Source organism: Electrona antarctica, assembly GCF_951216825.1.
Source record: "Electrona antarctica genome assembly, chromosome: 6".
NCBI classification, from domain to species: domain Eukaryota; kingdom Metazoa; phylum Chordata; class Actinopteri; order Myctophiformes; family Myctophidae; genus Electrona; species Electrona antarctica.
Genome location: NC_136811.1, coordinates 15736134 through 15762778, shown reverse-complemented (window position 1 = coordinate 15762778; position 26645 = coordinate 15736134). Strand labels below are relative to the sequence as shown.

Here is a 26645-nt window from a genome sequence, read left to right as displayed (position 1 = left end):
AGCTTTTTCAGAAAACTGTCAGGATGTAGAAGACATTTTTAGAATCTGATCTCAATGGGTTAAAGACGTGCGGCTTCTTATGAATTCGCCTGGTTTGAGAGTGAATCAACGTGTCTCACATAACAATGGCCTAATAGCAGGGGCCGTTTGTTTCACTATTCTGATTTATGGCGCAGCCGGAACACCGCGTGCGGTGGCAAGCGGGGAGCTGTTTGTTCCGAGCGTCACGCAGAGTAATAATTTATGTTTTATTTGAATTGCAAAATGGTTTATTTACTCAGCCTCTAATGTATCATTTGTGTAGACATGGTGTTGACTAACAGAGCCTAGTTTACATACACCCGCTGAACGCGTACAGTGTAAACTCTGCCGACGGTGTCATTTCACTGATGTAGTTCAAGAACCACTGGCAAACCTCCTGGGCCTTTAACCCATTTAAGCCCGACGTCGAAATTAAAAAAAAATGTCTTCTAAATCATGACAGTTTTCTGAAAAACCCATGTTTCTATGTCAGTCGTTCTCAAACATTTTCATGTCAAGGACCTCCAAATACATCTGTAATTGGCCACCGACGCTCATCTGTAAATATGTTGTTTCAGGAACCCCCACAGAAGCAAAGATTTGAGTTAAAAACGTTTACTCTGAAAGAATATAAAAAAAAATTAAATAGCAGATCTACAAGCTCTGAGCTTGTAGATCTGCTATTTTTCCAACAGCTTAAAGTATAACAATGATTAAAACACCAAAAGGGGTTCCCGTCTAGTTAAGGTCATACATGAGTATTTTTAGCACATTTAATAAAAGGGACTTCTGGCAGATAGATACACAGGATTATTCATTATCCATTACGAAAAGGGCACCAGGAGACGGGGCGGTGTTCACCGTCGGCGTAGCGCGCCCTTTTCCATGAACCCAATCACTGATTAAACATAAGTTGGGCTATAAACTCCATAGCCGCATATGAACGCGAGAATGTAATTAAGCGCCGATCGGGCTGTGCGGGGGTAAAGTTCCTGCCCACCCCCGCGTGAGAATTAAGTCATATTACACAATCGGGCGTGCTCTAAGGTCCGTCATTATTGCAGTCAAGAAAGAGGTGCTTACACCATGTTACAGAGAAACAAAACTTCACTGGTTGGTTAGCACAATGTCATTGTAACAAAGATTAAAGATGTATATATATATTTTTTAAGACCGATTTAGTTATTACATGCATTTTAAACTTCTAAATCCATCGTAGCGTTGTCACCAAGACACCGTCTGACCAGCAGAGCCAATGAGGATGGCAGAGTGGGAGGAGCTTCTAGTACACAGCCAAATCAACTGAGGATTTCACTGCTTAACATCAACAGCAGTTAATATGTATATTGTGATTAGGCCTATTAAGTGATTAGGCAAATTATAGATGACTTCATTAATTGATCATTGATAACCATATCGATCGACCATAAAGCGACTTTTCTTTTTTTGACCCGCCCACATGTGCATTCCTCGGCCACAGCATTACATTCACAGAAAACCGCCCAATGATTGAACCTCAGAATTTACAATTAATTAACTGTTAAGTTTAATTGAATTTTTTAATAATTTAATTTTAAATTTAATTTGAGGACAGCTGGAGAGCCAGCTTTACCAATCAGATTGCTTGGTCAGAACTGTATAATAGTTGGCCTGGGCCGTGGCTCAGCGGTCCAGGCACCTTGGCCCGTAGTCCAAGTCTGGCAGAGTGCCGCGGGTTCGACTCCCGATCCCGACGGCCTTTACTGCATGTCAAACCCTGCATCTCTCTCCCCCATTTCCTGTCAGCCTACTGTCTGTCCCTCTATTAAAAATAATGGCGAAAGCCACAAAAAAAAACAAGAACTGCATAATAGTTGCATAATATGAATCCTCCACAGTGCCCCTGGTCTGACCTGACCGGCCGGGCGTCCACACACAACCGCCGACCGTGTTTGTGGGAGGGAGGCTGGGTGTGGAGGGAGCTGTCGCTGCCGCTTCAGTGGGGTGAATAACGAAGCGTATTCATCCGTATGCATTATGTCCTCCTCCTCCTCCTCCTCCTCCTCCCAGTGAAACTCCTCAATGTCAGGATTAAAAATAACCTTGACGTAACACGTGTCAGAGGAGATGTGGTGGTCTGTGCTCTTCCCTGGAACCGACTGGTATAGGAGTTAGCAGCGACATGAATGGAGACTAGGGAACAGGGAATTGAGATTTGGCATGACTAAATTGGGTGAAAAATTAAAAAGGTAAACAAATGAATTGCCCCCCCATTATTAAACCCATTGTGGTGTTAAAATATGAGTAATAGATCACAAGTTGCATAATAATTCACTTAACTACACTGCATAAGATATCTCTCCTTTCCCCACTCAGTCATAACACCCTCTAAAATGATAGTAACCACCTGTAATGTTTATTTATTTATTTTGGAATAACAAATGGCCATCTGTAATTTTTCAGTCAGAATCATAGCTCTCAGACTTAATGTTCAGACTAAACACTAGATATCTGGGTACAAAGCCGCGCGCACACGCACACGCACACACACACACACACACAAACGATTTAAGGCTATTGCAAATGTCCATGGTCCATGGACCTTGCCGTGGTGGGGAGGCTTGTGTACCTTCGTGACTCTGAAGGCTATACCGGAAGGGGCTCATACCCTCAGCAGGTTCAACCATGCCGGGCAGGTTTTAGAGTAGAGGTCAGACAAAAAGCAGCACCCGGTCCTCCAGGTTGGGGGTTGGGCGTGGGGCCAACAACCCCACCCTGTGAAACACTTTCCGTTACAGAAACAACGACAAGGATACAGAAAGAGAATTCGGCACGGGGAGAGAGACGTTCTTCAGCTCGAGGACGTATGATGACGTTAGGTGGTGAAAGCCAGCAGGAGCCCCTGGAAGCCACAGGACCGACCACCCTTCTCTAAACCAGGAAAAGCATTGCCATTGGAACATGGAATGTAAGACCAGACGGGCTCTGAATTGGAACCCTCAGGGGAAGAGAAACAGAGGCCGGCCCAAAAACACCTGGCAGAGGGGTCTCCAGGCAGACACCAAGCGGCTGTGATGCACCTGGCGGAGGGGTCTCCAGGCAGACACCAAGAGGCTGGGATGCACCTGGCGGAGGGGTCTCCAGGCAGACACCAAGAGGCTGGGATGCACCTGGTCGCAGATGGAAAAGAACGCCATGACCTAGAACTCTGGAGGACCCTCGTCGACGGCCTATTATATACCCTGGAAAGGGTGTCAGGCATAAGTAGGTAAAGTTTTGTTACCAGGTAACAAAAGGACCATTCATTGGCAACCCGTCATGTCAGATAAATCCTTGCATGTGGGAGTTTTATGTGCCGACTGAAGGACGAGTCCAAGTACTGACTGACTAAATGACTAAAGGATGCAGAAAGTGCAGGTCAAGATGCCCTCGAATGAAAAAGAACAGCCCTTGAATGAAAAAGAACAGCCTGGTTATACCAAAAGGACAGCTATGACTCATGCCATGTCAGCTATGATGGATTTAATGTCAAGACATGATGGATTAAACATGTTTATTCACCTAGGGAGCGCGGGGGGCGATCACATCGACAGTTTGAGGAGAAACACAGCAGCATAAAATATGATGCCCAGGCGATGCAAAATAAATTAGCAGTCTATTGCAACCTGTTGCATGCTACCATCACTAATGGACTAAAGTAGGCTACTCAATTTTACTTAAGTAAAAGTATCAATACTGCAATAGCCTGGCCTAGCCAGCGTGTTTTCTGGTCTAGAGGGACGGGCGCGCATGGAGCAACCGCTGGAGAATATTGGTTCACTGATCTGAGCCCCCACCCCTGCCCCCCTCCGCCCCTCCCCTCCCTGGTAGAAATCAGCGGAGGAAAGCGACGCCCCTCTGCACTGTAGTTCACTCCCACTCCTCTAGCCCCGCCCCCTCTGCACTGTAGTTCACTGCCACTCCTCTAGCCCCACACCCTCTGCACTGTAGTTCACTCCCACTCCTCTAGCTCCGCCCCCTAGCCCCGCCCCCTCTGCACTGTAGTTCACTCCCACTCTCCTAGAGCAGGAAATGTGTCATGTTCCCCCAGGCTTTCATTTTTTGAGCCGAATACGAACGAAAATAAAAGAGTACCGCGGCTAATACGGCAATATAGAACTACTCCGTTACAAGTAAAAGTCCTGAATTCGAAATATATATAAAAATATTGGCATCAAAATGTACTGAAAGCACCAAAAGTAGAAAGTGCTTACTATGCAGATGGTCCCATTTCAAGTTTTCAAATGTATACTGTACATGTACTTAACTTAAGCACAGTACTTAAGTAAATGCACCACTGGCTACGCCTACCCATCACTGCACAACTTTGCTTTCTTTTCTTTTTTTAACAATATATTTATTGCATTTTTCTTTTTTTGTACAAACAGACAATACAACAGAACAATACATAATACATCAGACAATACAATTACTTAAAAAAAACTAAAAAAACAAACAAAACAAAAACATACAGTACATACAGTATATTAAAATAAGGGCACTTAGACTGGTAACAACAACAGAGTCCTTATGGCCACAAGACCAAACAGCTGCAGAGAATACAATTAGACAATTTCGGTTTCCACCATTAAATAAGATAAATCATTGACCGTAATATATTGGATGAACCGTCCCCATATTTTATCAAACATCTTTTGTTTAAGTATAAGTGATTCTTTCCAGAGGAAGACACAATGATAGCTCCCTAAACCACTGAGCAATACTGGGTTTACAACTTTGCCTTCTAATAAATATTCTCAGACAGGCAGATTCTCAGTTAAAGTGTAGCCGGAAACTCAAACACAATTTCACTTCAACAGCATTAAACACTGTAGCTTCACCTCTGTATTCATCATTTATAGATTTCTCAGTTAATGCTACCAAGCATGGACTCTAATAGCACTCATATGTCCCATTATTGGAGCTCTCTGAATACAAACATCTGATCTGGGAGACGGGGGGGTGGGGGGGTGATTGTGCGTGTTGTAATAGCTCTCCATATCCATTTGAAACATAAATAGCCCCTGTTTTTACAGCAGTGTCACATATTGCAGACACAAATTGTCATAATCTGTCTAATGAAGTGGGAATGATTATAATGTGCCAGCTGACGGGTGGTACATGGCGTCCGGGAAGCCATAATGGCACTTAGGGAGTCATCTCGGATAAGGACATCAAGAGAAGGACACACCACTGTCTGATACACGCCGATGTTATCAACTCATAGTCACCAGTTTGTTCTTATCAAGACCATGCCATGGAGCCAGTATGGACATTTCCTACAACCTACAACAAGTAGGCAACTAGGATACGCAGAAGTGAAATTACTGTAGCCGAAGTGAAAACATCTGGAAACTGCACTATATACAACAACTTCGCTTTATGTTTAGAATGAATCAGAATCAGAAGCCTTTATTGCCATGACATGTAAACATGTTAGGGATTTGGTTTGGTGGACAGCAGAGTGCAGTTACAACATTAGGACAAGTGCAAAACAGGACAAGACAGTGCAAAATGAATAGTGAATAGTGAATAAATATAAAGTGCAGAGAGTTCAAGTGTTCAGGTCAGTTCAGAGCACAAGTCGGTCCAGTCCACTCTGAGTGGGGATGGAGGGAGGATAGAAGGGGGTCAGGGGTAGCCTGGCTAATAAGCCAGACTAATATCACACAACACTGTCGCGGTATATCAGTCTGGGCTGGCTCCACTTGGATTTCATTTCCCGGGGGGCGGGTTCAAACATTTTCTCTTTGACGCAATTGGTCAGAGCTACTGTCAGTCAAAAGTCTCAAGCATTAAACGTCACTGTACCAAAGCCCGCCCATATTGCATACCGTGTCCCGATTGGTCCGACCTGTTCTCGATTGTAGGAAAGAGGCGTGCTACTGAGCCTCGCCAGACCGAAATCCGCTGGTAGGCAACTTTTTTTTGCCAACGGCTGATTCGGTCTGGTTTATTAACCAGGCTAGGTCAGGGGAGGACACCAGCAGCATTGAGGAGCCGGATAGCCGTGGGGAAAAAGCTGTGGTTATGTGGCCGGACAATGGCTGACCACAGAAACAACATCAATATGTAGGAAATGTCCATACTGGCTCCATTGCATGGTCTTAATAAGAACATACTGGTGATTACGGGTTGATAACGTTCGAATCCGCTATCTGATGCGTCCCTGATTCCCTGAACCAGGAGGACACACCACTGTCTGTCTGATGTGTCCCTGATTCCCTGAACCAGGAGGACACACCACTGTCTGTCTGATGTGTCCCTGAACCAGGAGGACACACCACTGTCTGTCTGTCTGTCTGATGTGTCCCTGATTCCCTGAACCAGGAGGACACACCACTGTCTGTCTGATGTGTCCCTGAACCAGGAGGACACACCACTGTCTGTCTGATGTGTCCCTGAACCAGGAGGACACACCACTGTCTGTCTGATGTGTCCCTGATTCCCTGAACCAGGAGGACACACCACTGTCTGTCTGATGTGTCCCTGAACCAGGAGGACACACCACTGTCTGTCTGATGTGTCCCTGGTTCCCTGAACCAGGAGGACACACCACTGTCTGTCTGATGTGTCCCTGGTTCCCTGAACCAGGAGGACACACCACTGTCTGTCTGATGTGTCCCTGGTTCCCTGAACCAGGAGGACACACCACTGTCTGTCTGATGTGTCCCTGATTCCCTGAACCAGGAGGACACACCACTGTCTGTCTGATGTGTCCCTGAACCAGGAGGACACACCACTGTCTGTCTGATGTGTCCCTGGTTCCCTGAACCAGGAGGACACACCACTGTCTGTCTGATGTGTCCCTGGTTCCCTGAACCAGGAGGACACACCACTGTCTGTCTGATGTGTCCCTGAACCAGGAGGACACACCACTGTCTGTCTGATGTGTCCCTGATTCCCTGAACCAGGAGGACACACCTCGGGATCGGGAGTCGAACCCGCAGCACACTGCCAGACTGGATTACCAGCCAAGGTGCCTGGACCGCTGAGCCACGGCTCAGGCCTAATAGAGTATTTCCATATTGCAGTATTGATACTTTCACTTAAATAAAATAGTACGTTTTCAACCACTGGTCCCTGCCATGATTCCCGTTCTTCCCCGCTGGCAACTCAGGGATGCAATCTGCCCGTCACGACCGACAGTGTGCTTTATGGAGCTGCTCGGGCAGTAAAAGGTAACGATTAAGTTATGTCGCACGACGAAAACAGCATATCTCCAAGCTTGTAGATCGTCTGTTTCGGGCGTGCGACACTGGGTCGAGACACAGACAAACAATTAGTGACTGGTCAAATCGCTCAGAAGGGGGCGGAGCCAATGACCGCTTATCCTCGGGGGACTTCTTGTGCCTGTCGCAGGAAGGTATGGAGCGCTGCAGTCCCGCCCCCTTTCATGACGACACCAGGCCCAGGAAATAATTCCCAATGTATTTTTCCCATAGACATTTCAAAAAGCATTTATATATTATATATATATATTTTGGACCAAACAAATAATTACAAAGAATAAAAACAACAAAAAAAGTGTTGTAACCTGCCGTTTGTTTTCTTCTTTCTAATTATTTGTTTGGCCCAAAACATTATGTTTATTGTCATGATGTGTCACAACTCGAGTTGGCGTTGTCCGCAGCGTAAACGTCTTTAAATAAATACTTTTTGAAAAGTCTATGAGGAAAATGAACGGGGAATTATTTTCCGGGTCTCTCGAGGGGGCGGGACTGCGACTGTTGGTACTCCAAACAGACATGACAGACATACATACACGCGCGGCCAGTCATTGGAGCGGTTTAGGCACCGCTCAAAAAAATAAAGGTATAGCGAGCCTGCCGAGGCGAGACACGAGTGTGTCAGACAGAATGGAATACATCAAGTCATTATAGGACCCTCAGACTGTGAAATACAGGACGCTTCTTTGTAAAACTCTGAATTAATGAAGCTCGACACGCTGATGAAATGGATCCCAGAGGAATACATCCCAGAACAGATCAAAATTATGCTATAATAGACAACGCAGTATATTTCCCTTTGTACAACGTATTGAATATGATGCATAATGTAAGGAAACCCACAGGGCTCTCCCAATTTACAAGGCACCACAACAAACAATGGAAAATGGAATATAATTACATATGCATGCATACATTTCTTACATTAGAGAGAGACAAATACTAATAAATGTGTCGCAGTTGTTCCCCTGGCAGAAATAAAAGGCCCCCAAAAGACACAGAAAAAGGATTTCTTTCATCTTCATATTGTTTCTATTTCTTAGAAATAGAACAAGGGGCCTGAACTTTTAAAAATCACATTGGGAATTGAACAATAATTAGAATTTAGTTTTTATCTGCAAACCTTAATCCCATCGCCAAACATTCTCCATCAAGGTGTTTAGACATTCTTTATTTTTTTTAACTTTCTTCCTAATTATTGGTCATGATGGGGCAATAGGTCTATAATATCAACATCTTATTTGAGAACGGCAAGGTGTGCCGTCATGCTCCTTTGAGCACGGCTGGAGAGCCTACAGTTGGAGGCCATCGATATTGTCCTTTTCTTTTTGCTGAGGTTTGCGTGATCTGCGCAAAAGGACAGTTAACCCATTTTGGGCGGGAACCCCTTTTGGTGTTTTAAACATTATGTTATAATTTAGCTATTGAAAAATAGCAGATCTACAAGCTCATAGCGCGCCACCAAGTGGCGCGCTACGAGCTTGTAGGTCTGCTATTTTTGAAAAATCGTGAAAATATTTATTTCAGACAACTGGAGGATTTAGAAGGATTTTTTTTAAATTTTGAGGTCAGGCCTAAATGGGTCAAATGATAAGGGACAATATCGGTGGCACCCAACTGTAGTTCAGATGTCACTGGGTTCCGAAGAACTACAGGCAAAGTTTCAGCTGCACTGTACAGGATTCCCACACTTTTTTACCAATAAATTTCAAAAGCTTTTCCAGAATATTTAACCCAATTTCCAGGCCTATATAACAATCATTCAGCACAATAACTCATGCACAAAGACAGGCAGTGTAGCAACAATAAAGCATAGAATGCTATAATCAGTGTTGTTTTTGGTAGCAAATTTCCATTTTAGTTTTAGTCATAGTCTCTTCAATAGTTTTCAATTAGGTTCAGTCACATGTTAGTCACCCGGAATGTTTTAGTGTTAGTCTAGTTTTAGTCAACTAAATATCATAAGAGTATATTCGACTAAATCTACAGGTGATTTAGTCGACTAAAATGTATTTTGGCGGGTCTTGATGCCGTCATAATGGCTGATTTTACACTTGCTGAAAACAGCCGATCTACAAGCTCACAACGCTTCGCTCTCTGCGACGCGTTGTGAGCTTGTAGATCGGCTATTTTCAGCATGCAACCAATAAAGTGTAAAATGACTTCTCTTGTCCACTAGTCCCTGCCATTTTCAGCTATTTTCAGCATGCAACCAAGTGTAAAATGACTTCTCTTGTCCACTAGTCCCTGCCTAACATTTTAGTCTAGTTTTTATTTGTTGACGAAATTGACAGTATATTTAGTCATAGTTTTACTCATCATGACTTAGTTTCCATTTAGTTTTCGTCAGTGAAAAAAGGTAGTCGACGAACATTTTTCATCATAGTATTAGTCGACGAAATCAACACTGGCTATAATACTATTTTGTGCCAAATGTTTTGCTACACAGGATCACGCTGCAGCACGTTGTGAGCTGTCATCTGTCATTTTTGTCACGTACTGGTTCACGTTAGCCTGCAATCACGCTGCCCGTTTGGCGAATAACGACTTATGTTACATATGTCATATATGTTTTGGAAAAACAAAAACAATGCATACTGCCAACTATTTTTCCAGGACCCTTGATCGTATTTCTAATTTCAAAATATTTCCGGGAATGTCATGCCCGTGGGAAGTGCAGGGGAACCTTGCCTAGTATGTTGGGACTGAGGACTGCAGAACCAGCGGGAAGTAACGACATCAACTCACAAACCTTACTTGGAAGCTCAGATTCCTTCAAGTTCCGTCTGACTGCAGCTATATGGTGAATATACACCAAAGACCATGAGAACCATAAAGCTTAAAGGAGTAGTTCACCCAAAACAAATGTCACGCGCCATGAAGGCTTGAATTCACAGAGGTTTGTTTTTGTTGTATTCCCAAGTCAATAGTTCAATGACCGGGTCAATGGTCTGTAGGCGACTCAATAGGAGGCCGGCTCATTTACTGATTGGCTTAGGGATGAAAATGATGAAAAAAACATTTCCATGAACTCAAGGCTTCATCATGGAGTGTGAAATTGATAGAACTTATTCCAACAACTCCTACTGGCAGGGAAAAAGAGACAGCCAGGTGCTCACCGGAGACGTACAAGTCAATAAAGTTAAAAAGTCACACCCCGTGTGAAGTGAGGGGCGCTAATATATTAAAGTCTAACTCTTAGGATTAGGTGATGTAATGGTGATGTTAAACAACCGGTGCAAACACAAACATCAAACGCCATTAACAATAAAGAGACAATATGACACATTTATGACGTAAATTTTCCCTTCATTGTCAATGGCGTTTACAAAAAAAACATTGAACTAAAGACAAACATTAAACCTGTGTATAGGAGGGGCTGGCACCCCTCAAAAAGTAAAAGGTGCTCCTACTATAGTACTGTGTGAACTCCTCCTTTAAGCTCAATGCTTAACATGCGCTCTGTGTTCTCCCTAGCACCACCTGTAGCAGTTAGCAGTGACAAGAACAGAGTCTAGGCGGGAATAAACAAGGAATCGAGAATTGTCATAATAATGACATGGTGATATTGTGGTGATATGGCTGTTGAAAAAGGGGAGACCAAATAACTGTAAAAAAGGAAAACAAAAGAAAAGATTTGTCAGTTAATGCTGCCAAGCACTCAAATGTCCTAGCACTCACATTTCCCATTATTGAAGAGCTTTGAATGCAAACACCTGATCTGAGACGGAGGGAGACACAAAAAGATGATCGTGCTGTGCCTGTAATAGCTCTTCATATCCATTTGAAATATAAATAGCCCCCGTATTTACAGCAATCCTAATATAAATGCACCACGTCTCTGTGTGTATACGTACGTCTAATCCACATAACTCCAGAACCGTTCGCCCCACCGACTTCAAATTTGACACACACGTTCCACACCACCACACGGAGTGCAGTGCCCGGTGTCAAGTCCGTCGGATCGCCGGTTGTCCAGGCCGGCGCCATTACCGCGACCGCTAGGCTCCGTGCAATAAGTGTTGTTCTGACCAGAAATGCCGCCTGGGAGGGGGATTTGGTGACTAAAGCGACTGAAAGGCTACGTATTTTGACAGCGTCGCTTCCCGACAAATTACGCAGGCTACATTTTTTTGGCTGGGAAACGGTTAAGGACATTACAATGCATACTGGCACATGTTCACATTAGAACAGAGTTCCAGGCCATCTCTGAAGCCTTCAAGGCTTGCTTGAGACTAGCTGTCAGTCGAATGATCAGTAGCACTCAACTAACACTCGTCTATGCAGAGCACGGGAATTACTTTAATAATTAACGTTATGCAGTCATCCAGCTAAACTTGTAATGAATGCTATCTATACGTCCTGCTACTTAACACCCTTGTCGCCAATCGCCATGACCCGCGGCACCACAGGTTATCATAATTACCCTTTGATAGCCGAACCCGTGGCGCCGCGGGTTTATAGCTTTATATCAAAATCGACCGGCAGAAGCCAAACACATACCTCTACTGTGCCCAGGTTGCTAGGCAGGTTGCTATGTCCCTCCAGGCACAAGGCGAAATGCGCACGCACCCCATAGGAATCCACTCATTACGATTTCTTTCCTGCCTGTTTTCTCTGAAAAAAATCTGTCTTTTTGTCAAATGCCTTGCATCCACTTAGTTTAAATATTTTCTGAAAGCACCAATAGTCATCCCCAATAGTCACAATACCTAGAGGCATTTGCTAATAAATATTGTTTGATTGGATATTTGAAAATATCGCCCTACTGTCTGAGATCATCGTCTTCCTTTCCATAGTGCAGCATACCGGTAAACGTGGCAAAAACAAATCTTTCATCTTAAGCATCTTAGGCCGTGCAGTGTGACAGGGTCAAGGACTGTGGCCTACAAGCCGATCCATGGCTGCAATTGGCTGGTGATATAACATGAGACTGCTATACAACAACTATCAACGCATAAAAAGACCAGCATGATCATTATTTGTGCTACTGCTGTACCTGAAAGATTACTGCGGCAACTTTACCGGATTCATGAGTTAAATCACAGGAAATCAATCATTTGCTGACTATATGTGTGCAGACAGTTTTTTGTGAGAAATGGCAGGAGATATTATGAGCTCCCTTTGGAGAACAGCCAAACCATGCTGTTCAATTCTGCCGAGTCAAGGTTGGGCCCAAATTCTTCTTCTTTTCGTTTAGTTTCCTCGAGGCAAACCATTATCCCGGTATTAACTTTTGTTTTGGACACAACACTAATCGTATAACTATCGTATAAGACGGCCAACACCATAGAGCCGTGGTTCCCACAAGAGAAAGTAGACGTTTTCTCAGGACCCAAACTACTAAAATAGCAGATCTACCAGCTCACAAAACGCATTGCGAGCTTGTGGATCTGCTATTTTCACTAGTTCTTAAAAAAAAATTAATGAATTTATAGAAATTATTAGATTTTAACATTTTATTTATGAAAAGAAAATAGTGGAGAAGTTGAGTTTGAGTATTTTTAATAATAAAAATGTAGGCTTTGTAGTTTGTAGGACACGAAAAAAAGAAGAAAATAAATGTTTACTGCAAAAAAATTGGTCTGTGACCCAAAGATGGACCCCCGACACACCATTTGTGAAACAGTGCTGCATAGAGTGGGTGAGCACCGTTACTTGAGTGTGATGTGGTAGTGCGTTGATGTGACAGAGTGTGACCCAGGGGCGGCTCCAGAGGGGGTGGAGGCTTAGCCCCACCTCTCCACAAACCCAATTGACTGACTAATATGTAAACCAAAATCCATTAGCCCCCGCTCTAAATAGCCAGCCCCCCATAGTTGCCCCAGTCAAACAGAATTGGAGGCGTCGCTGCGCAGCGGTGCGTTGATATGATGGTGGTCATTACCTGAGTGTGGCGCAGCGGTGCATTGATGGTGGTCATTCCAGGCGCAGCCAGGATAGGCTCCGTGGCCTCTGCGGTGCACGTCAGCTGGTGTTGCAGCACCTCGTCCAGGGTGTTGAACTCCTGGTAGCAGGGGAAACACATGTACACCGACGAGCTCTCCATACCTGCCGGGAGGACCAGGGGAAGAAAATCAATAAGGACAATAATGTGACGGAGTAACACACCTCAAGCAGCAGTTGTATGATCGTCTCGCTGTCGGGAGGAAAGCTCATATGTCCAAAACTGTTACTTTTCAGGGAAGGATTCAATTCCCCCCCGAAAATAGCAAAGGCAACAGATCTACAAGCTCAAAACACGACGTGTTGCCTCGCGTTTCGATGCTGTAGTATGATCAAGTAGGGCATTCATTTACAAAAAGAAAATCGAGATAAGAGGTTTCTGACCGACTGCAACGATAAGACGTAGGTCTGTGCTTTAATAGTGCTTACTTGACCGGGGAGGTGAAATTCTATTTGGAGCATTCTAATTTCTAACCCTATGTGGATGCTCTCGCCCACTGCTCTAAAATGTCACGTCCTGTATTCACACACTTATATAACACAAGTAAGACGCGCGAACGCGGGAAGCGAACGCAGCTCGTAAATTGCAATAACAATTAGAAAAATTAACTTTTTAAGTTAAGTTTTTTTAAGTTGTGTGTGTGTGTGTTTTCTTTACGTTTTTTTTTAACGTTTTTTCTTCAAGTTTTTTTTAACGTTTTTTCTTTAAGTTTTTTTGTACGTTTTTTCTTTTTTTTAAGTTACGTTTTTTTTAAGTCAAGTTGTGTGTGTGTGTGTGTGTGTGTGTGTGTGTGTGTGTGATACAGCTGCACCCTCTGGTGGCGGGCGGGTGGTGTTACAGCGTGACACACAGACAGACACACACACACAGACAGACAGACAGACATGTTCTGCTAGGTCTCATAGTTAGTGCTCACTGCGTTCGCAACTACTCTACTATAGTCACGTGTTACAGCACAAATGGCACCAGGACTAATTAATTTGCAGCTACTGTGCCTGCCAAATTAAATTATTTGTATTCTGACGGAGCATATGGCACCAACCACCACCAAGTCAACGTGGGCAGAGCTGGGTCAAATCGACCCACTGATGGGGCGCTGATGCCAAGTGGTTAAGACACATACCACACTCGATTCCCAAGCCCGATGGCCTTTGCTGCGTGCCTCTCCCACCCGTTTCCTGTAGTGCTGCATAATTCTTGCTCAAATGTGAATCTCGATTTTCTTCCACAATAATTGAGATTCTCACACGATTCTCATTTTTTCCATGACAATATTTATTGTCTTTAGTTGCTGAACATTTACTACATTCACCTGGAGCCACCTACTGTGGCTTTAAACAGATGAGATCAACATGCTTGACTGTCTTAAAGTCAAAGTCATACGATTTGTCACACACGTTACCGGTTACCGCAGTGAAATTTGTTCTCCACATTTGACCCATCTCTTGGAGCGGTGAGCCACAGCCAAGGAGCGGTAAAGCTGCAGCCGTGCCAACATCAACAAACTGCGACCTTAGCACCTTTATACATCAGTGTATGATGGCGTTTCAACAACAAACTGGGACCTTTGCACCTTTATACTGTACAATGGCGTTTCATCAATACCAATACGAGCTACCTCTCTGAACTCGTCGAACACCACGTCCCCACCCGCTCCCTCAGGTCAAGCACTGCCAGCCAACTGGAACCCCACAAGGCTAATAAGCGAACCTGGGGTGACGGGGCCTTCGCAGTGGCCGTCCCTTAATTCACCCCACCTTCGAGACGTGCGAAAGCACACACAAAACCCACCTTTTCAGACTTGCTTTCCCTACATAATTGCCCACCCCCCACTTTGTTTGTCTACTTTAGTTTCTATTCTAACCTTTAACTTTTTATATACTATATTTTTCTACATAGTGTATTATTTTGTTCTGTAAAGCGCCTTTGAGTACCTTGAAAAGCGCTATATAAATTGTATGTACATTATTATTATAAACTGGGTGTTAAAATAGTGTATGTGTTAAAATAGCTAAACTACACGAGACCTTCTAGATCTGTTATCTTTGCAGTTTTCGCCTATGACATCATGCCCAAATAAAGAGGGACGGCAGGTTGAAAGTGTACACTGTACTGTATGTATTGTACAGTATGTCAGTAGTACACGAGTGCCAATGTCACAGAGAGTCACAAACCTCATTAAATACGCCTGCTTTAGTTTTGAATAGAAGTGAAAATTGTGTTTACGTGTCCTCACTCCTCAGGTATGTGGGTGTTGTGGTCATGCAGATGATGCAACCTGGCTTTACCCTACTACTGTCTTTTTGACCCTCCCATACACAGCTTTGTGTGTCTGTGTGTACCACATTGTGGAATGTGATGTAGGATGATGCAAGGCGGCGGTGGATCAGGGGTAGCGTGGCCGGATGGTAAGCGCAAGGTTGCCAGTTCGAACCCGGGCTCCCCCAGTTAGTGTTGAAGTGTCCTTGAGCAAGACACTGAACTGAACCCCTAATTGCTCCTGATGTGCTGGTTGGTGCCTTGCATGGTTTCCACTGCCATCGGTGTGAATGGGTGAATGTAATGCACAATCTATGTAAAGCGCCTTGGATAAAATCACTATATAAATGCACCATTTACCATTTATGATGATAAGAGTGCCCCTCACTTTTTTAACCCATTCTGGACAGGAACCCGTTTTGGTGTTTTAACTAAGCATTATGTTATACTTTAGCTATTGAAAAATAGCAGATCTACAAATCTTGTTACACAAGATTTGTGTCACATTTTCAAAAATAGCAGACCTACAAGCTCGTAGCGCGCCACTCAGTGGCGCGCTACGAGCTTGTAGGTCTGCTATTTTTGAAAATGTGACACAAATCTTTGAATATATATTCTTTCAGAAGACTTTTTATTTATTTCGACGTCAGGCCTAAATGGGTTTATGATCATTGGAACAACATTAACATTCACGAATAAATTCTGCACCCCTTTAAAACAGTGGTTCTCAGACTCTGTCACGTCAAGGACCCCCAAATTTGCACGCATTTGGCCTGGGACCCACCCTCCTGAATTATTTTTGCCAGGATGCCCCTGAACGGGAACATTTAAGTAAAAAAAAAATAGATCAACATTATGCAAAATGTGTACTAAAGAAAGATGTGCAAGCTAAGCTTGTACAACTGCTATTTTTGAATAGCCAACTTATAAATGGATAAAGTGGTTCAAAATGATTGCAACACTATAAACTAATTGTGCTTGGGACCCCTGGGGGTCCCCTGACCTCACTTTGAGAACCCCTGCTTTAGAAGACCTACAGCATGTGTTAACATCGTCCTGACCTCAGTACATGAGTGTTGATATTGATATGACCCTGCGTCAAAGCAGTGCGTTCCATTTAGAATGTTAGAGCTGTGAACATTGCCCTCTTCTGGGGAGATTGAGCTCCTGCATGCATGTATGCATGCAATGCATCATACATCCTGTGGACAGACTTTTAAGACAAAGTGCAGGGTTAACTTCCAGCCTGGACAAGAACTCCCGTTTCGAATGGGATCAGTGTATTGAAACGGGGAAAATCAGGTGCAATCAGGCCTTTCAATAGACTGAGTAGACGTCTACCCGTCTACTCAGGTGCTCAGTAGGTTGATTCCTTCCGATTGTGTCGGTTGATCTGTGCAGTTTAATGCATCGCATGCAGCTACTGGAGCTCAGTAGGTGATCATTCCTTTCAATGCAGCCGTAACATCGAACATGCACTGCTCCCGTGCTTGCGGTTATGTTTAGGTTAGGATTAGAGATGCACTGCTCCCGTGCTTGCGGTTATGTTTAGGTTAGGATTAGAGATAGGGATAGTAATTTCGGAACAAGGAACCTTCTGACTAACGACACGGCACCGCTCCAGTAGCTGCATGCGATGCATTAAACTGCACAGATCAACCGACACAATCGGAAGGAATCAACCTACTGAGCACCTGAGTAGACGGGTAGACGTCTACTCAGTCTATTGAAAGGCCTGATTGCACCTGATTTTCCCCGTTTCAATACACTGATCCCATTCGAAACGGGAGACAAGAATGACTCACCGTGGGCCAAACCTGGGCTAATTTTTATTTTCATCATGCATCAAGCAGAGACGTTGCCAAGTTTAGCTCTGCCTATTTCATGTTACGTTCAGCTGGAGCATCAATTATTTTATTTGCTTGCTGTTATTGGACCCATAGGGGGGACAGGCTTCACCGCTGTTGTTGCATGATAGACTATTAGTCCGGCAGCCGAGGTGGGAAATTTGGTATATTTGAGAATTATTTTTATAGGGGTTTCTTGTGACCTACCATTAACATCCTATGGCAGTTGGCAGGCAAAAATGTCAAACTTTCCTTTTGCTTTAGGAAGCATGTGACATGTAGCCTAATACACTCCTTGGACTAAAAACAGCCATAGCCACTTGCCCAAATGTGCCCAAAATGTGCTGACCTCATCACATTTGTGCTGACGTCTATGTACGTTTTTAGCCCAAGGAGTGTTTTTGTGCAAAACTAATGCTTGGAATGGATTCAGAATCATGAAAACCCCCTAGTTTGACATGTCACATGCTACTTAAAGCATAAGGAAAGTTTGATATTTTTGCCTGGATGGATGTTAATGGTAGGGTCACCAGAAACCCATATAAAAACATTGCTCAATACTGACAGCCGGTCAGCAAGTGGATTCATGAATGCATGTATATAGACAATATTTTAGGCCAATAAAAAAAGACTAAAGCTTGTCGGCTGCCAGACTATAGAAAACAATCCCTGCTGCCTGCCTGGCCTCGCTCACTCACTGGCCACAGGCCAACACCCAGCCTCACATTGCAGTGCACCAGCAAAAGCACTCTGCTCAAATAACAGTGCGGTGGGTGTGCAGAATATTAACAAATAGAGAATTATGCATTTGCAAGATATCAGTTTATCTTTGGTATATAATGCATTTTGGTTTCATAGTCGATACCTGGGGTGGATTCAATGGTAGGTTTTCATATGAAGCAGTGGGCAACTGGGCTTAGTACTCTTGTTGTTATAATGATTAATCCTTCACTCTGATATTTAGATTCACTTTATTGTCATCATATTTTATTGTATTGGAGCCTCCGAGCCTACGTTTTTTCCCACATCAGTCCATCTAGGACTGATGTGGGAAAAAACGTAGGCTCGGAGGCTCCAATACAATAAAACATGATACAAATCCACAATAATATGATGAAGTCTCCACTACTCATGACAGGGGCCACTCCAATAATCATGTCATAATGTCAAGTGTATTTTCTCTCAATAAACTCATGACATCCACCTGATTACCAATTTGGACTACAGTACAATGCCATGCCTCAAACACAAATTGATACCCGGGTTTAACTTGGTATGGACAACCTGTCCGAGCACCTCTCTCTGGTAAAGCTACTAGCTACCAGTCCCAGTGGTTAGCATAGCTTAGCACAATGCTAACCCAGCAGAAAGAAGACAGACGGCCATCTCACTGTGCCAATGTCGTTTCCCCCCCAGCAGCTTTGTAGCTTAATAGCTAAGTAGGCTAACAGCTACTGACAACTGTGTTGTTGGCCGAGCCAAGTTGTATAACTAACATAGTAAGGTTTCTGGGCAACTAAACAACACGCCTGCACTTGTACTAGCGACGGTGTGTTTACTTTCTTCTGTGAATGAAGAGAACAGAAGAAGAAGACGAAGAAGAAGAAGAATCGACCGAAGAAGAAGGGCGGATAGGATACGCTTCTTCGGTGGTATAATGGCGGCCATCCACTAAAAGTTCGCCGTTAGTTGTCTCCCCCCGTCGAAATCCTCCATAGCAGCATACGGTATATCAAAGTACACTAATGTCACAGACACAATCGCGTCCGCTTAAAATAAGCACACATAATATAAATAACATGATGATATTATAAACTCACCGAACTAGAACGTTCTCCGTCTCAATGGAGGGAATTAGCATTAGCCTGTAGTAGGAGGACAGCAGCACAAGTGCGTTTTCTTCTTCTGCATGTAGTAGAGAAGGCTTGAGCTGATAGGCTGTCGCTGTCATTTCAAACACCAATAGCATTCAACCACAGAGACTTTGGATCCCAAAGGCGCGCGTCTGGAAGCCCCCCGTTAGACCCAGAAATGTTTAATGTAAACTTTTATGATTCAAATGTCATCTTAGTAAGGGCATTTTATCAGGTATTTGACCAATCTGGGAACTAAATCGTTACCAAGAAATGTCTTCAGCAATGTGTTTCTAAAGGTGTCTAATAACATGTACTAAAAGATTGAAATTCAAATTTTTGAGTTATTAGCATAATATGTGACCATACCATTAAGGCAAGAAATTCAAAATGTCATCATTGTTTAAGTAGCATGTGACATGTCAAACTAGGGGGTTTTCATGATTCTGAATCCATTCCAGGCATTCGTTTTGCACATAAAACACTCCTTGGGTTAAAAACGGCCATAGACTTCACTTCATCACAAATGTGATGAGGTCAGCACATTTGGGCAAGTAGCTATGGCCGTTTTTAGCCCAAGGAGTGTTCTTTGTGCAAAACTAATGCTTGGAAATGGATTCAGAATCAGCAGTCTGGTTTGCTGGTTTGCAAAGGAGGGTGGTTATCGTATGGCAGCCAGGGGGCAATAGGAATAGTCTACTTTAGGCCTACTTACATAAGTAGAGTGGGCACCAAAACGTCATTGTGGGCAGTGGCAGTGATTGATTGATTGTTTGAATACTTTATTAACAGTTTGCATGGACAGGCACAGGGAAGTATAGTACAGTACAATACAAATAGGCCTGCTAAAAGGATGAAAACAAGAAAGCCTTTCGGCTTGTTTCCATTGGTGTCCACTCCTCGACCTTGTGCACTATTATGTGTAATATTACTATACAGTATGGGCCTATACATGGGCACTTTGTAAATCTGTAAAGAAAGAGAAGAGAGCACACTGTCTATAGTTACTGCTCCCAATTTTTCTTTTTATTATAATATAGCGGTAAAAAAACAACGTTTTGGCCTCTGTGGCCTTCATCAGGTCCAGCAGGCACCGAAACAGGGTGGGCACCTGGTAAATGCGGGCACTGGTTCCGAGGTTCGCAATGTGGGGTCCAGCCAGCCCAGGGAGGGACCCCCTCAGGGTTCCAGGGGGTCCCTGACGAAATATATAGGAACGAGGAACCAAATGGACCCTATACAAGTCTATAACTCAGAGAGCCTCACAGGTCCACTCCAATTGGTTAAATGTGTACACTCAGAGTTAAATTAACATTTTACAGTGTAGATTGGGGGCACCAGAGATGAAAAATCTTATTGTATCCATAGCCTCTATAAAAATGTTGGTCCTTGAAATTATTTACATTTAACATAATTTCACTTCATAAATTCACTTGAAATAATTTAAATCAATGTTTCAGTATCACCACATTCACCAGTGCCATTGGCTGTGAATCAATTGATCAAGTATTCGGCTACATATAGAAATTGTATTTAATTTACTTTTTGATATGTCAATGTGCCATGGACAGAATGATTTGGTTAACTTTGGAAGATTAATCTTGCATGTTTATAACTTCATGTAACAACTTTAGTTTATACTGTAAACAATTTGCCTAGCTTCTGTGTTTACAATTGCACCTGAGACCGACAGGAAAGCTCAGAGGGAAACAGCGTAAACGAAGTTATAACGAATACATAACCCAACCACTGCACCATCAATGGGCATTAGTTGGGATTTTTCTTATACATATTATCAGACTGACAGGGCCACAGTACTGTACGATGTAGCTACACCACCCTTCAATTCCTACTCATTTCCATATAACTTTGACCTTTGTAACTTTGTACAACATCTAATGAGGAAGTGTTGGAGTAGTTGAAGGTGAATTTCCAGTCCTGACATCTTTTCATTTTCTTTTATAGGGCTAAAATAACAACGTTGACTGAGGTCTCTCTCTCCCTCCCTCTCCTATACCCCACGAGCACTCCATTACACACAGGTTTATGAACCACTTAAGCTCATTTTTGTCACACTAAAGTAGCAACAACCACAAAAATCCCCAAGCCCCAAAATAGTGGTTTACATTTTAAATCCACCATCCAAAAAAAATGATTATCTAACATCTAGCACCCAGCTGGGGGTCACTGGATTGTGCCCTCCCTGTGCAGCTTTACTCTATTCCTCTCCCAGAATTGGACCAATGCCCCATCTGTGCCCTGCTGGGCCGATTGGAAAGAAAGACGACCATCTCATTAACCTGCCTCTGAAATTCTATCAAAGAGTAAGCTGGGCAATGCAGGGCATCCAGCCAGACTGAGAGAGGGGAGCCTGAGCTACACTCGGTAACCACAGGAAACTGTGCCTGCCTGCAGGATAACATTATTCAACCTTGACACATCATATCAGTGTGTTGGAGGACGGACAAGGCAGACAGGTTTTACAGTGAATGATGCGGTTCAGACTGCAGAGGCCCAGGAGGGAGGATCTGTCATGTCACGCTGCATTGATTGCTCATCAACTTCAACTATAACTAGCTTTTCTGCTTCTTCTTTTTCTTTCTCTTCCTCACACCTGTGTCGCATTAATGTCCTCTGTGCGTTCTCCTTTCTATCACCCTGAATGACTTTCAATCCAACCAGGGGATTTTCCCTCTTTCTCACCATTCACTTTCTATCAATGTTTCAGCTGCTTATGTGTTGCTTTGACAATTAGGCTTTTGTGAACAAATTCTGGGGATAGTATAGAGATCAGGGATGCCCACACTTTTTTTTCTTTTTACTTAAGAACTACTTTTAAAATGACCAGCTCAACAAGATCTACAAACCCCAAAACATATTATCTGAAAATACTTTGAAAAGGAGGACTTTGGAAATAGAGGGGAAAATGTTTAATTGGTATTTTTTTTTCATGTAACTTGCTACTGATTTGCTACTGCGCCTAACATTCTTGAAAACAAAGTTATTACATTGTGATCTACTGGTCTCAATCTACCTTTTGGGCACCCCTGGTATAGATAGATACAATGTATAGGCAAAATGTTGATGGTGAGCATGAAATGTATTGCTATACAGACAGAAACATTCCAACTCATAGGATTTGGAAACTGTGCGGTAAGTAGCCATAATGAGAAAAACTGTTCAACGTTCCAAAGTTTGGTGGTGACATTTTGCATAATCATATGATCTAAATAAAATAAAAACTTGGGTTCGATTTTTTTAGAGCCAAACTCCAGAAACGAGGCGGTTCAAATGAGGAGAAGTGTTCATTCAGCCGAGTGGGCCCAGACCTGAGGGCTAGGGTTACATTTAATAAAGACGTTTTGATAAAGCACCGGGTGGTGGGGAGATTGTGCAGTATAGGAGCCTATAAATATGTTGTATTGAACACGGAGAGAAGAGAAGAAAGTTCACTGACACCCTGAGACTTCATTAAATCCTGCCCTGCTTTGCAGCGCTGAAGAGAACCTCATCAGCTGCAAAAAAAAGAAAAGCGGTTACCCGGGAGGGGGGGGGGGGGAGGGGGGAGGACAGCTGTGTCGGTGAGATGGTCAGGCCCGGTTCTTCCTACAGGCCGACGAAGCAACGGCTTCGAGCGCCATGGGGGAGGGGCGCCAAAAATAAAAATAAAATAAAACTTTTTTTTTTTTTTTTTTTTACTCTGTCCCAACTCTGTCCGCACCGTGTCCCCCCAGTGCCCCCCCCAGTGCCTCCCCAGTGCCCCCCCCAGTGCCTCCCCAGTGTCTCCCCAGTGCCAGTGTCCCGCCAGTGCCTCCACAGAGCCTCCCCAGTGTCCCCACAGTGCCTCCCCAATGGACCCACAGTGCCTCCACAGTGTCCCCACTGTCCCCCCAGTGCCTCCACAGTGTCTCCTCAATTTTTGGGACAGAGTAAAAAAAAAAAAAAAACTTTTTTATTTTTTGAGGGGAGGGGGGGGGGGGGGGGGGGGGGGCGCCGCGAAAAATCCTGCTTGGGGCGCCAGATTGCTCAGGACCGGCCCTGGAGATGGTCTTTATTAATCTCTCAGCATGGGCAATGAAGATTACACGGCCATGTTTTGGGATGTGTATTGAATATCTTCGCAAAGCCACTGAGCGGAGCGAGGACTGTGAGCATCATACCAGCATACATAGTATGAGATACTGTAAGATTGTCTTTCACAAGCCCTCTGGCGACAGCTTTGCAGTGTATAATAATTTGATTGTGAACCAGTGGGTTTCCGAGGCTAGCGAACAAGTGGTTCCTGACATCGACACGTTGGGAGCTTGTAGATCTGCTATTTGTTTTACTGTGGACCACCACCGCCGCAAGTATAAAAGCAGCTGGTAATAATATGACCATGTCATCGTTTCTTGTTTATTATTATGCAGCGACCCATTTATTATAACTTTTTAAAGATTGTTTTTTGCTTTTCTGCCTTTATTGATAGTTGAAGTGAAGATGGACAGGAAAGCAGGAGGGAGAGAAGGGGAGAGACACGCAGCAAAGGTCATCATGAACGGGACTCGAACATGCAACACGCTGTCAGGCCAGAGCCTAAATGTGGCATGTGCCTGGACCGCTAAGCTAGCGGGCGCCCCAGCGACCCAATTTCTACCTTAGTTTTTCCAAAATATCAGATCACATCGGTTGTTTTTAAAAAAAAGTGGTTAAAAAAATTACTTTTAGAAAAATAAAGGGCATAAGTGGTTAAAAAACAACATTTAGTTTGTGTATGCTTTTGTTTGCTTGTCCATTGTATAATTAATTGTGATTTTTTTTTAATATCACAAATGTATGTTAGTTACTTGAGTTTACTTTTGCAATATGTTTGTGAAATAGAAACAAAATAAAATTTATTTCAAGATCTTGAACTAATTATTGATAATTTATTTTTATTTTTTACAAAAGATTGCTCAAAACATTGGTAATCTGTGGTCTAGGTACTCTCCAAAAGATCAGATGCAAATATCTTGCATTGTTTGGGCTCAATTCCTGTAGCAACCACACAAGCAGTGACTCTATAGTGGCCATAGTCATGCATCTCGCAAGTCAGCCTATATTATGGCAGCAGCCATGCCTACTTTACATTAGGCCTCGTCTCTCCTTACCCCCCAAACCAGTCAGTGCCAATTCAAGCCAATTTCATGAAAAAACATAATTTCCTCAGATCAGGAGCTTAGACAAAGGTCAGTGTTGGTAAATGCCTGTTAGTCTATACATTTGACTAAGTCTACTGATCAACCGTTCTTGGGATCCAGAGAAGATCTGTATGATTTGTGAAATATGGATGTATTCATTGAAAAATAAGGAAGAGTAGTAGTACAATCTAGTTGGGGAGCAGGGTAGGTATATTCACCAATCACATGAGTGTTGGAAGTACATGCTGTATATATTGTATGTTATACTGTATTTACATAATATAGATAAAACTACATTGACAGGTTTACAGGTAATTGCACGTGTTAAGACTATTAAGCAATTTGGTTTCTCAATGTTCGACCTGCAAATAAAACCAATCCCAAACCAACAGGCCTATAAAGATCTGCTGTTCAAACAGTATGTTTGTTCATTCAGTCATATTTTCAGAATCTTTGATAGTTTGAAAGTGAAGTGTTGCCAAGCTGGCAGATTTGGACTCCCATATTGATGCAGTCTATTGATTTGCTTTCTGGACACATTTGTGATTTTGCTTAACTTCATACTTTTCACAGCGCAATGCAGCTATACAAAAAATAAAGGCAACTTTGAATAAAACCTTTCAAAGACAGACTAATGTTACTTTGGGTTTTCATCATACATGTCTGTAAAGTGAAACTCTACTGGGAGTTAAACCCATTCTGGGCGGGAACCCCTTTTGGTGTTTTAAGCATTATGTTGTTGAAAAATAGCAGATCTACAAGCTCATAGGTCATGCTACGAGCTTGTAGGTCTGCTATTTTAGAAAAATCGTGAAAATGTGGCGCAAATCTGGTTGTTTAAAGTCTGGCTCTCATAGATCACTCAACACATTATCGCTGATTCATACTATACAATGTCTATTTACTCAAATCACCCAAGTAGCCTATATATGTGAACTTAGTACATACAATACAATAATTAATAATGGGGACTACATACATTGGAATAACAATATCATGTCCACAACATTCATCTGAAGTGGTTGAATGAAGATACAATGAACGTCATCATCATAAGCTTCCTTTACCCAAACAGGTCACAGAGAGCTGGGTCGGCTGTTCTTTCCGACGCTCTTCAAGCACATCATTGGCCTTATCAGAATACACATGGGGTTTTCCCCAACAGGCAAATTGCACCCTGAATTTCTGGTGAAAGACAGGTGTCTCCTCTTGTCCTCCTGACAGATCGCTCAATGTCCTCCTAGATTAATCGATTTGGAGAAACAACGGCAGGTCCCTTATGGCTTCCGGGCCTGTCTGCCACCCCTTGCCTCAGCTGGCATGCAGCCAGTGGTGGAAAGTAACCAAGTACTTAAGTACTGTACTTAATACAAACGCCTCGAAATTGTACTTGAGTATTCCAATTTCCAATACTTTTACTTGTACTCCACTACATCTCAGGACCAATATTGTACTCCACTACATTTATTTGAAAACTTGGTTACTTTTATTATTATTACAAAAAAATACATTAGCCACTTCAGACCTATATACATTTTGGCCATTTGAAAATAGCCGATGCGACGCATTGCCAAAAGATTATTTGAAAACTTGAAATTGGACAGTGAGTACTTTCTGTACATTTGGATTCCAATACTTTTATTTTTACTCAAGTATATTGTGAATTCCGGACTTTTACTAGTAACGGAGTAGTACTAAATTGCAGATACTTTTATTTAAGTAAAACAATTGAGTACTTTTGTTTGTCCACCACTGCACGCATCCCAGCTTCATTAGCATATTTCAGACTGAATGCAGTTCACCAGAGCAGCGGGGGAAATGATTCCTATAAGCTTATAGGACAAATCGCTTGTTGACAGTCTTGTTTGTCGATGCTGTCGTTTTAAGTCGCTTTACACAGTATTCAGTGTGAAAAACACTTCAAAATACACCGTTGTAGCACCAGCAGGAACATGTCACATCCGTTCTGTGTAGCAAAAGGCCGATGCACACCTCAAAAGGCTGGTGACATGCAGGTGCGTAGGGCAATAAGAGCATATAATGAAACGGGTATCTTTGAAATACAAAGAAGAGGTCCCGCACACTGTCAGACACTTGCCAAAAAAAAGTGTTGCTCTTTATTAGGTCAACGTTTCGGTCGCTTAGCCCATTTTGGGCGGGAACCCCTTTTGGTGTTAGCAGTATGTTATGCTTTAGCTATTGAAAAATAGCAGATCTACAAGCTCGTAGCGCGCCACCGAGTGGCGCGCTACGAGCTTGTAGGTCTGCTATTTTTGAAAAATCGACGACTGACATAGAAACTGATCTCAGGT

General features: G+C 43.1%; 1 protein-coding gene across 2 annotated transcripts in view; it reads right to left on the bottom strand.

Moving 5' to 3' along the window:
• The window catches only part of znf574 (zinc finger protein 574), a 53027-nt gene extending 33758 nt beyond the window's left edge, over nucleotides 1-19269 (bottom strand). For both annotated transcript variants that reach the window (XM_079504571.1, XM_079504572.1), the window contains exons 1-2: nucleotides 19142-19269; nucleotides 13156-13319 (exon numbers count right to left, since the gene is read on the bottom strand). In XM_079504571.1, coding sequence (XP_079360697.1) covers nucleotides 13156-13317 — 162 coding nt within the window. In that variant the 5' untranslated portion in view covers nucleotides 13318-13319; nucleotides 19142-19269. The remainder of the gene's footprint in view (nucleotides 1-13155; nucleotides 13320-19141) is intronic.
• Between the last annotated feature and the right edge of the window lie 7376 nt (nucleotides 19270-26645).